This window comes from Colossoma macropomum, unplaced genomic scaffold (assembly GCF_904425465.1).
Source record: "Colossoma macropomum unplaced genomic scaffold, Colossoma_macropomum, whole genome shotgun sequence".
Lineage (NCBI taxonomy): Eukaryota > Metazoa > Chordata > Actinopteri > Characiformes > Serrasalmidae > Colossoma > Colossoma macropomum.
The window spans coordinates 19176887-19189561 of record NW_023494800.1 but is presented as its reverse complement, the minus strand read 5'-3'; the positions used below and the strand labels follow the sequence as shown (position 1 = coordinate 19189561).

The window sequence follows — 12675 nt, the reverse complement described above, 5'->3', positions numbered from 1 at the left end:
TCTTGAGCCTTCTTTTGGTTCTGCTAGACTTTCATTTAGCCAAGCCCAGCACAGTCACAGAAAACACGATCAACAGATGAATCTGTTATTCTGCGTAAGTTAAAAATAAAATGTTGAAATACTGCCCAAGGAGAGCTAAATGTTTTTTTGCCTTCTTCAAAAACTCACTCACAATTACTGATTAAGGCATTTAATTCTACTTTCTTTTAATTAAAAAGCCTTGCCTTTCCAATTTATTAGCCTAAATGAATAGCCAGAGAGTCAGCACTGGCTGAGACAAACTGCCCACCCAAGGTCAATGAGTGAGTACACATCACATCTGTGACTAGGTATTCCTCCCTTATCTTCTTTTGTATAGCAAAGAAATTTTTATTCGTGTTCTTTTTTGAGAATATCAGCTTATTGCTTTGTTTGACACACACAGAAACCTTTGGATTGTCAGCCAAGGTTCACAGCATACGAATAATAGTAACTGGAATTGAAAGAGCTCAATCATCAGTAGCAATTTAAAACTCCAGAAGGATGTTCTATTCTAACACATGCAGTCCACCCCTCATTTTTTTTTAATTTCCAGCTATAAAAGATAAAAAAACAGCTATAAAAGTACAAGTTATTATTTTTTCAGTACTGGGAGAAAAGGCAGAAAACATACAGTTTACAGAAAATTACCCAGAAGCCTCACCAATTAAATGTAATCTTAAATTGTTCCGTATTTAGTGTGCCCACACTTTGTCTTCATTACAGCTTCCATTCTTTTCAGGAGACTTGCTTTCTGTTTTTCAAAGAAATCTTCAGGGATATTTTAGTTAAGTCTTAGTTGAGTGCATTTCTTGCTTCTCACAGTCCAAATAAACCCAAACATGTCGAATGATGTTGAGGTCTGGGGTGGTCAGTCCATTGTTCTGAGAACAGTGGCAGATCCTTTGTTTGATTTGCAAATTTTCTTCTGTTTTGTCTATTTGCTTTTCTCAGTAACAGCTTCTTGACAGCTACAAATATTTTCAGACACATAGTGTTGAGTTGTCTTCTCAGAGTGGGAGGATGGACAGAAACAGCTGTGGATTTTTCAGATCTGAAGCAAAAATGAAGCTTGATTTTCTCCTCTCTCCCATAAATGAAAGCTTTAAGCACTGCTTTTCTGATGGTGACATTTTTGGTGGTCTACCAGGTCTTGTATGGTTGTTAAAAGTCCCATTTTCTCTGTATCTTTTAATTATTTTTTGAACTCCAGTTTTGGAGATCACTTATTTTCATTTGACCTCCCCCTTTCTTACGCAAATCTTATAAGTAAGAAAATATCTCAGAAAAATCTCCTCAAAAATGAAACTTTTACTTCATGTACTCACATTAAATAAATGAAGGCTGGTGATTTTTGCACAGTACTGTAAAAGGTGAATAATAAGATGTCTAGTGTATTAGGCTTATTCAGTCATGCATCTATTTTAATATTAGTCACGTCACACTTTTTACCCTGTGGTAACAATATAAAGATCGAAGCACAATGAGGAGCAGAATGTGGTCTGATGCAGAATCAATTGAAAACTGCAAGACTGAATCATGGAGGTTTGCTAGTTCAGAAATGTGAAATTATAAGCTGAAATGTTTTTTCCTGAAGGCGCTGCTGTTTCTTGTTCTAACTACAGACAGAAAATGAGATGTGCTATGTTGCGGTTCCTTGTAAAAATACTGAGAGGTAGATTTTTTTTTCTTTTTGAAATGGGATGCACCTGGGGAGCTGACAGCTTTATAAATAGCCTGAAGGAACAGCTGCTTATTACAGTTTTCAGGGAGTCAAAATTAAATACAAGAAAAATGGGTAGCTGGAAATGTATGACAGCATTTTAATAGCATTTTCAAAAGAGTCCAGCAAAGGTCAGAAGGCAATTCCCAAGGCCCACCGTATGGAGGACACAGTATATGCCATGCTGTTGAGGCAGTATCATTAATCTAGTTTAGAAGCACATATATGTTCCAGATGTGGTTAGAAAACAGGAAGCCTTTTAACAGGCAAGGTTAAAAACAAGGCAGTACCTTTGAGGTCCAGGTTGCGGGCTCCGTTGGAGTGCTGCGTGACGGTGCGAGAGTCGATTTTGAGCGTGTGCACATTGCTGTCATCTCGGGACACCAACACGTTGTGCCACTGGTTGTCGTTGAGTGGCTTGTCAGAGTTGCCCTTCATGAGTGACGGCCCATTGCCCAAGTCAAAGACATAATGGATGTACCTGCAATACATCAGTTTCCCTTTCAATCAGACAGCCCAGCCAAAACATGCAGTACTTTTAGGGTCACAGTGTCTGCAAATCAATATCAGTAATAATCCTTGAACTACTGCCACTAACAGAGGTCCCACCCTGCCAAGCACTGTAAAGCTGAAGTGTGCAATCCAACTTTTGTGATTCACTGTAATCAGCAGTATGTCCCTTGGATATTCCAGTGGTTAAACATTCTGTACAGTTCTCTATGTTGTAGTGGTTTCATAAGACATTATTTGGCAACAAGTTGATTTTCCACAACAATGATGAAAAATGCATAGAAATCTATATTTAGCTAGCTTGTTCCACACAGTGTACATCAGGTGTCTTCTTCCTCATATAGCATGTCATGCTTGTCAGTGAATTCTTGTCAATACAGCCACACTACTGTAAAGACGGGAAGAGAGAAAGGGAGAGAGACACTATCAAAGAGAAAGAGAGGAAGATGTTTTGGTCATGTCCAATTGTGAATTTGATGCTAATTTGATGCTTAGTGTTCAACAAAGAAAGGTTATGATGGCAGCCTTAACTGCAGCCAAGAAATAAATCCTGAAATGTTGGTTTGAACCTAACCTTTCTTTATCTCAGGTATGTTGTGAATATTTTCTGGACATTCTCATTTTGGAGCAAGCGACAGCCAGATTCTATAATGCCAAGGCAGCAACAATTCGTTTTTTGACTGATGCAATCAACTATGCAAAGTGTTTGTGCTAAGTAAGAAGAAAGAAGGAGATAGAGAGAGAAGAAGGGAGAGAGAAAAGAGTGAGAAAAATATACATATATATATATATATATATATATATATATATATATATATATATATATATATTATTTTTTTTTGTTTTTTTTTTTTTTTTTTTGTTTTTTTCCCCTACTCTTATAGAAACAGAGAAAGACAGAGAGAGACAGAGAGAGAGAGAGAGAGGAGACAGAAAGACAAAGAAGGTGACAGAGAAAGAGCAAGGGAGAGAGAAACAGAGATAAGGAAAGAGAAAGCAAAAGTGAAAGAGAGAGAGAGTGTGTATGCTGGGTGAGCAGTGATCTCTCATTACAGTGTTTTCATTCAGCATGCAGCAGCAGGCTCCAGTGAGAGGCAAGGCCACCTGCTGTCTAATTGCTTACTGAATGACTGGCTTTCTGGATGGCGGCAGCACAGGAAGTTAAACATCTGAGCTTCTTGCCTTTTACAATATTAATTTTCAGCCAACTAAATAAAATGAATTCGAGAGTGAAACAGCATTGTCATAGTTTTATTTGCCACAAGCAAAGTGGATTGACTTGTCCCCAAACATGGGATTTACCAAGCCAGAACAAAGAAAAGCTGTGAAAGGCTTGTGTATTAAGCTGTGCGGGTTGCACTGTGCGGTTTGCAAATAAATAGGAGAATTATACAAAATCACACCATTTTCATATGATTAATTCAGAATGTATTTAAAATACATTTAAGGTTTTAGTCCAATTTGCACACTATTTAAGAGGAACATGAATATATAGTATAGTGTTGTATTTCCCTTCTCTACTTTTAGGGTAAATAAAACCACTTTTAGGCACAATATATTGTTGGTTAATCAATACTGTGATATGGGCATTTGCAATACCTAGCTTAGTGATAGCAGAGGTGAGTCAACAACCAGAAGGTTGCTGTTTAAATCCCAGGACTGCCCAGGTATACGTAGGGCAGTGGTCGCACTTAAGCCGCTGCTCCCAGATTGGTCACAGTTGAGCAGCAAAATGACAAATTTCCCTTGTAAGATAATACAGCACATAACAATCGCAATATGTAGCAGTATAATTGCAACACTGCATGTAGTGCATATCATGCAGGACATGAACTACATACCACACCAACATCAAATAGACCCAGCACAGAGGAGTAGTCATATAAAAGAGATAATCTCTGTTATTTTTAAGGCTGGTCACCACTTTAAAACACATCTACGCAGACTGGTCCATGTCCAAATCTACCAGCTAAACTTAGCTACCGCATTTGTCATGATGTCTATATGGTGAATCATCAAATGTGTCCTTATACCTTTTACTATATGCCACTGCCAGGAGGAACAGTGGATAAATCGATTGCGACTTGACTCACCCTCCTACTTCTCTGAATCACATATACTGAATTCTCAAACTCATCAAAGTAAGACCACTGCAAAATTAAATAAATACATAAATAAAATAAAACTGTCACACTCAGGTTTGCTCATTTGCTGCATTTCCACAGCATCTGTTCAAGATAAGCCAAGAGAATTAAGGTGTGCTGGTGAGATTTCTAACAGAGTTACTGGTGGAGATAGAAAGAAACATTAATCAAACAGCAGCCTTCTGATCGACTGCAATAGGGACAGATATGAAGAGATACAGAAAAAAAAGGCTTCTTCACTCAGCACTATAGCTGCTAAAGGCAACACGTATAACCCAGCGTTTCTCAACACCAGTCTGTTGCCCACCAGCACTGCATAGTTTTTATGTTTTCCCTGTGATAACACACCTGAGTCATACCAATAACTAATTATCTTTCGCTTCTTGAGCTCAATCAAGAGCGTTAGAGCAGGGGAAACATAAAATTGTGCAGAGCAGGGCGGGCTCCAGGACTGGAGTTTGGAAAAATGGAATTGCATCAGCTTAGCCCAGCAGTCTATAACCCTAGTCCTGGACTACCCCTGCCTTATATAGTTTAATGTCAAAATATAATGGAGAAAATACTGTTGATTTAAATGATAGTAAGCTGGCAAGCAAAACACGAATGTGAATGATGTAATGTGGCAAAAAAAAATACTAATCTGTTTAATTAAATGCTATCCGATGAAGAATTCAAACCCTTGTTAAACCAGGGAGTAACCTTACGTCTGGGGAATTGATCTTTATTTCTTGCTCGCAGGTACCCAGACATTTAGCCAGCTGTTGAACAATGGACAGTCACAATTATATAGGCTGGACTGATGCCAAAATTAGACCCAGTCTATACATGACAAGTGACAGGTGTGACAGACATGACCATGTAGGGAGAAAAACTGGCTGAACAGAATGTTCAATCACACCACACGCATGGTACAAAACACACAATATGGAAAATAATAGCATATAACCCAGCAATAAAGCACATAACACAGCAGTACATTCTTTCACTTGTCAGAATGCAGGCTGCATTTCTCGGCTGAATTTGAAAGAGCCATCTGACTATAACAGCTTTCGATGACACAGTGGTCCAGCTAGCTTCAACCTCTTGAGCTTTTATTATTCAGTTACTAATCTTAAAGCATTTCATTTAGTAATTATGAACGATTTGGTAACTATTATGTAACTAATATGTAAGTCATGTAGTTAAGAGCGTCAGTGTGGGCCCACATGTTTATATTATGAGAATAGATGGACAATGAAAAAATGGATGTTCCAGGTTTCTCAATGGAGAAGCCATAGGAAAAACAGGACTGGGAAATGTACTTTATTTGTTTAGCGAGACTGCTAAAGCCGTTTTTTCTTCATCATGTTCTGTTCCATCACCATGGCAACATTAACATAGCTGTATGGTGCTGTCAGCTGCAATGTTTATAGCAATTCTGAAATGAGGTATGAAACAATGTTTTTTTTAACACCAACATGTGAATGAAGCATTGGATTTTAAGAAGTTAATTAGCTGATTAGCTGGATCAGGTCAGAGTAGAGAAAACAATAAAATACGCAGGCCAGGGGTACTGCAGGAACAGGATGTGGATTAGCATATCTAGCTCATAAGATTTTTAATATCTCTACGAAGAGTAAACACAGAGGGCCAGATGTACATATGAGCACAGGCACAGCACGGAATGTGCCTGGATGCAACAGCAATATGTTCTCACAATATGCATGAAATTAACCTTTGAGTTACCAAGGCAGCACACAGCACCGCAAACTGAGCCTAGCTTCGCCTAACTAACTGTACTCTGATGAGGAGCGGGGTTTAAACTACACAGTGAAATAATGCCGTCACCAAGCTCAAGACAAAAAAAGAAATGAAAGTTCAGTGACAAGGAGGTAGCAGTGCTAACACATGAAGTTCTCTCCCATCAAAATATCCTACAGGGGTGTTGTGCTACTCCAGCTAAGAATTTATGAAACAATGACGCATATTGCTGGGTCTTCTCACACTCGTACATCAGATTCTGAGAGCTGAAATAGTGTTATCCTTTCAGTGAATATTCTTTCAAACCCTGTGTCCATGTAATCACTGTGGCTGCTGCTACTATTAAAGGAAATCTTCCAACAACACGCCTTTCAGACCACACCGCAAACTTACGCTTGGTTTTAAAAGGAGAAAAATGACATGTTAAACTAGCCGCCACTGGTCACTCAAACTTTAGCAAATCGAGCGAAATATTTAATCAGCTGCACTTGCAATTTCTCTACCCATTTTCTGCACAATGCTTTCAAATGTTGTGCAATCCCTCCTCAAATGCAAACACATGAGAGATAAGTGCATTTTGCATTTTTTACATGTACATGGCCCATAAATTGCATATTAAGGCTTGTATGCCAGTTTCACACATAGTAAGCAGGTAAAATCTGTCCAATCTGTATCTGAAACTGGGCCAAAAAGTTTAGTACTTTGGGACCAGAGTATACAGAGTAAACCTTACTACTTGCTCTCTGTCCACACTCACCCTTTAACCAGCTCCACCACAATGAAGTCGCTGCCGTCTCCGGAGTTGAAGAGCAGCAGGCCATCGGGGCTGGTGGTCTTGAACTGGAAAAAGAGGTGCATGGAGGCGTAGGCCTGTAAGGTGGACAGTGCTAAGTAGCTGGCTCTGCTGCGGAAGCTGACCGGGTCGGCCACAATGCGGCGCATGCCGAAGCGTGCGTTCAGCTCGCAGTAGGAGATGTCCCCGTTCTTGCACTGGTCCAGGTACGGCATGCCGTTGAAGTTGAGGCCCTGCAGGTGCCCGATGAAGTTGGAGGGCATGATGGAGATGAAGCGTCGCTCCGTCATAATGCCCGTCTCGATGTGGTGGAACTCCAGCTGTGTGTGTGCTCCGCTCATCTGGCCTGGAGTGCGAGCAAGAGTGTTCAGTTACTTTACTGCACAGTCTCAAAAAGAAAGGTGCCAAAAAACGGTTCTTAAGAGCAATGCCTTAGAAGAACAAAGAACTTTTCAATGGGTGGTTCTTTAAAGAATCATTCTTGTGAACAAGATGTTTGAGTGTGAAGATATTTTAATAATGTCCACATTATGTAGAGGTTCTACTCTAATTAAAGGTTTTACCTTGTCCAAACCAAGAATCATTTTGGAACCTTTATTTTTAGGAGTGTACTTCACTTTGTTTGTTTAACAGGAACAATTATTTTATGTTGCATGTCAATATCCCAAAATTAGCCAATTAGTTAATTTTCATCTGCTGTCTTTTGGCAGGCTGATGTTTTAAAGGACACTCTGGCCAAAATGAAAATCTGTCCATCAATCATCATGCAATCTGTTGTAAACATGCAGACGCGCCTCCTACAGCAGGGTTGTGCTAGACTCCAGAGCAAGATTTTCTGGTTTACAAACTAGAAAATCCCTCTTTTTACAATATATCTTGCAGGTGGGAGGAACTTTTAAAAAGCTAAAGCACTTTGGGGCACAGACTTGACAGCAATTTGTTTGAAATCTTTTTTTGGCTAATGCAGAAGGAAGCCAGATAACTAATGTTACTGCTGGGAAGCCGAATATCACGTCTGCATTTGTTGGCCTCTACATCAGTGGTCACGCCAGCAGTCAGGATTTCTTTAGCGCCGTAGGGTCATTCCCAATGTTTGTATGACGTATTTGCATAATGCGTTCTGAGTACTGCAGTGAAAAAAAACACTGACTGACTAAAACACAAAAAAGATACAAAATCCTGAATCCTGTCAAACTTACTAAGCTTAGGGATAAAATGTTGCATTAAAGAATACTGCATAACATGACAAATAACATTGTTTTTCTATTTAATTTTTCCTGAGGTCCATTCATAACTTCTGTATGTTTAGGTACCACAAACAGTTCTTATTAATTTTTACATAATCATTTTCTAACCTCTCTTTATCCCTTAGATAGAATTTTGGTATTGCGCCTTTAAGGCCTTTAAGGCCACCATATATATATATATATATGCATGATCTTTGTTCTGACTGGCTGAGCTCTACTGTGCCTCATTAGAAAATCAGTCTAGGCTAAAATACTCCTTTTAACTTCAATATGATTGGGAGGAGCTAAACTGCTGTAGGCTGAATAGGTGGGCATATGTAAATCCATAGTTTTTTCATGACATTGCAAAAAATATGAATTCAAAATGGTCTGTTTCTCATACTGACACTTTAATAATCCTAATACTTCAATAAACTATTTAATTTCAAAAGTGAGGGAATTTATTTTTTCATGTTACTCATCTTTTAAATAATAGTTTCAGGCCAGAGTGCTCAATAAATAGAATACTCAATAAATACTCAATACTCAGCAATACTCACACAAACTAAACAAGGACTAAAGCATTACAAAGGTCTTATTACATAGCACATACAACAATCACATAAAAAGTAAACACATAAAACATGTAATTCGACTTCTTTGAGAATAAACCAATGGTTGAAACTGTGCAGTGTCATGTCTGAGTAGCAGCATGTCTGGGACTGAATGGGCACGTACAGTTCAAGCAAAGGGCCATATAGAAATACCTGCTCTTTCTGACTGAATACAGAACTGCACACATTAGAAGTCAGAAGAGAGATCATTAGATTAATATGTATATGTGTGTACGTGTGTGCAGTCCACTCACCCTCCACAGTCACATTGTCTACAGAGAGCTGCAGGCTCTTCCCACGGCGCACCACCTTCACAGAGTGCCACTCGTTGTCATTCAGCTTGTGCCCTGCATATAGAGTCTCCGGTCCTTTACCTACGGAGAGAGAGGGTCAAAGTCACTCACCGCCTCAGGCTGCCTGCCTCATCAATACACTCCACCCTCCTCCATCCCATAGGCCTACAAGAGGTTGAAATGCTATCAGCACTCTCCCTCTATCTCTCTCTCTCCCTTGCACAGTTGCACCTTACACATACATCATTTATAGAGAAAGTGGCTATATACTACATTGTTCTACTTTTTCTCAGGTTTGTCCTGATTTATGTACTAAAATTAGTCATTGCTTTGTCATAATTCACCACTATATTTCTTTGAATTAAGTAGGCTGTTATTGTTATATTGATACCTATATTTTTCTTGCATTTTACTTCTTTCCTGAGGTTCACATATGAAGTCTGTGTGCTTTTTATGCACCAAAAACAGTGGTAGTTCATTTTCACATGACCATTTTCCAACATCTTGTAATGCCTTAGAATTAAACAGGCTGTTTTTGTTACTGTGCCTTTGAGACTGATATATGTAAATCATCTCTAGTCCAGGCTGAAACACTCATTGTAACTTCAGCATGAATGGGTGGGGCTAAGCTACTGTAAGCTGAATAGACGGATATATGCAAATGTGACATTACAAAACAGGCTGCTGTTGTAGCTTAGTTTCAGTATATGGACTGTACAAACTGGGGAGTGAATGGCATGTTTTGAAATGTTAACAACGTTTGCATAAACATAAAAAGGAAAATATGTTGTTTTTCCCCCGACACTGCCCGCAGTAATAACACTCCTTATTACTTCACTGTAAATAAGCTAAACTGATGTAGGCTGAATGGACAGTCATATGTAAATGCATTTAAGGTTGTTATATCACATGCATGAATTATGAATTCAAAATGTGCCATTTTTGAAGCTCAAAATATACATATGGACTATATTATTTAAAAATATGTTTAAGCAGGATTAAGGGTGAAAGTAAAGGTTGCGACTCTTAAGGCCACTGCACATCAGACTTACTATGCAGTATGTGATGGCGTCATGCAGCATCACATAGTCGAGTTCTGCTATAGTATATAAAATGCATTGCAGAGGAAGCGCAAATGTGTCGGTCTTAAGTCTTCTTGTGCAAAGCAGGTTCATTCTCAAACTATGCTGTAGTTTATTGTAATGCATAATACATTTGTTGTTTGCCAGCAGAAAATCTCATGTAATAATCTTACAGGTAAGGCTATTTTATTTTTCAGCTGCCTCACAAGACTGCCTGAAGATCCGCTTAAAGATTTACATGGAAGCCTGACAGCAGAGGGAATATGCAACATCATTCAAAAGCCTCAGATTACAGGTATTAGAGTATTATTGATATGGCAGTAGCACACCGGCTCTCATCACATCCTCAGCAGCTCAGATGGTTAATTGAAATTGGGTCATGGCAAAGCAGCAGCTTCAGCTTCCACCATGCAAACTGGGTACTGACCGGGATGATGCTTCAAAGCACATCTGACACCAATGCTGCCTATTTTAACTGCCAGAGCCAGGCAGGCCTGCCACTGAAGTTGTTATAATTCTGTCTTAGTGTGTGTGTGTGTTTGTGCGCATGCCTGTAGTTCACACACTTTCTGCAGCTGCGTTGTTTCAATATGCTGAAACCTCAGGGAACCGAGTATGGAGCCTTGCTGCACACCCGCTGTGCTCTCTGACATCAACCGGCCTCCAAATGCATTCAGCTCCACCAAGTCCACAAGAGACCAGCAAATCAAATAACATGCCTTCCACTGTACCAACAGATGCATCACAAGTATAATTTTAGAGAGAGAGTATATATATAAACTCATACATTTCTCACCTTTACTTAACACAAAAAGTGAGGCTTGTGGCAGCCCTGGCTTGGATTCCATTAAAAACCTGAGAGTGCGAAGCAATGCTTGGCAATGTTTGATGGATATTCATTAGATCTTGCATATCGGGGTGTGTCTGTCATATGCTTGCCCTAATTAGCAGCACTCCTCTCAGCTCCTCTCGAAGACGAACGCAGGAAGCAGAAAAGAGGGGCGCTGACATTCTCGCACCTTCTGGCACGTTGCTAATTAAATCTAAGCTGTTACCCGCCCCAATTTAATATGAAAGGAATTTACACATCCCCTTATTTCACCAAGTCAAGATTTATTGTTTGTTGCAAAAAAAATTTTTTTGTCAAATTACATGATATTAGAGCTGATCCTACATGATCTGCAGTATATTGAACAAAAACCTGCAGGGTCTTACTTTTGTATGTAATACCATCAGAAACAAACAATCTGACTACAGTGCAGTAACGAAACAAAGTACAATGAATAAGTGAATAAGTTATGGCTTGTTATAACATCATCCAGAGATATGAGGACAGTGGCCTGCACACCCAGCACTAGCCTGTGTCAGAGAACACTGTGTTTTCAGGGCAGATCCCCAAATATTCAATCTTTAACTTTCTTCCAAACTGCCCAGAGTTTTAGATGGCAACACAGTTCCACTAGTGACCTGTTCAGCAATGTAGGTCATGTATGGGCCTAGAATACAAGTTTCAGCCCTAGGTTCTTCCACTCATTTTTCCAAATGTTCCAGCACTACAAATAGTGGACTCTCATGGTGACAGACGTGATCTGATAACAAGAATGTCTGGAGACAACCATATGATATTCTGGGCTAAACATGGGTTAGAGCGTTGGTGTTATTAGGGTGGGAACAAACTGTATGTGAAATTTCGAAACAAAACAAAAAAAAGGCCTCAAATTAGGGGGCAATGGTGCGCTTATCAACACTGTTGGACAGGTAACAAACCTGTCGTTAGTTAGGATAGCTAAAAAGTCCCAAAAAATTCCAATTAAGCAGATAATGTGCAATGACCTGTGTCATGTGTGCGGAGAACGTGGTAAAAATGAACATTACCTCTTGTAAGGGAAAAGACAGCGTTTTGCTAGCTAGGTTGTTTTGCTTGTGCAGTCAATTATACTCTGGACATTAAAAGAGCATGAATTAAAGGAATTTAGGTGGGTTTTAGAGGGGGTGTACCACTGTCTCGCCACAATCCAGCACAAAAAATTTAACAAGCTGAACCCAGAAGTGTGTCCTGAGATTATGTCAGTAAGCTACTGAGTGAGAGGTCATACTGGATGATAACCACATATTCTACTACAAATGTTTAAAGCACCTACATATCAGAGATTATAGCACATCTTTTTCCATGTACAAATTGCATTAGTCATGCTCTAGCCCTTCATTAAGGGTGCATTTCGGACCACAGGACCACTGTTGGCTGGATATTTTTGGTTGGAAGACTTTGGCAGCACTGACAAGATGTGTAAAACCCCAGCCACACAGCCGTGGCTGATACATTCTTACTATCAATATCATATTGGTGTCACTGCTGTGCTGAGAGCGGTCCACAACCCAAACCAATGCAAAATTGACAAGTGTGTGAGCTGGCAAGGAAAATGCAGTTTTGCTTGCTAGGTCTGCCGTAAGTTAAGTTTCGGTTGGGGCTGAACAAGGCAGATTCCAAGAGGAGATATATGAAAAGCCTGCTATGTATTGGAATTGGCCAAT

General features: G+C 39.5%; 1 protein-coding gene across 1 annotated transcript in view; it reads right to left on the bottom strand.

The window, feature by feature from the left end:
• Nucleotides 1-12675, bottom strand: part of nrxn2a (neurexin 2a) — a 340805-nt gene that overhangs the window by 215273 nt on the left and 112857 nt on the right. The window contains exons 12-14 of the mRNA XM_036588000.1: nucleotides 9023-9142; nucleotides 6893-7274; nucleotides 2032-2222 (exon numbers count right to left, since the gene is read on the bottom strand). Coding sequence (XP_036443893.1) covers nucleotides 2032-2222; nucleotides 6893-7274; nucleotides 9023-9142 — 693 coding nt within the window. The remainder of the gene's footprint in view (nucleotides 1-2031; nucleotides 2223-6892; nucleotides 7275-9022; nucleotides 9143-12675) is intronic.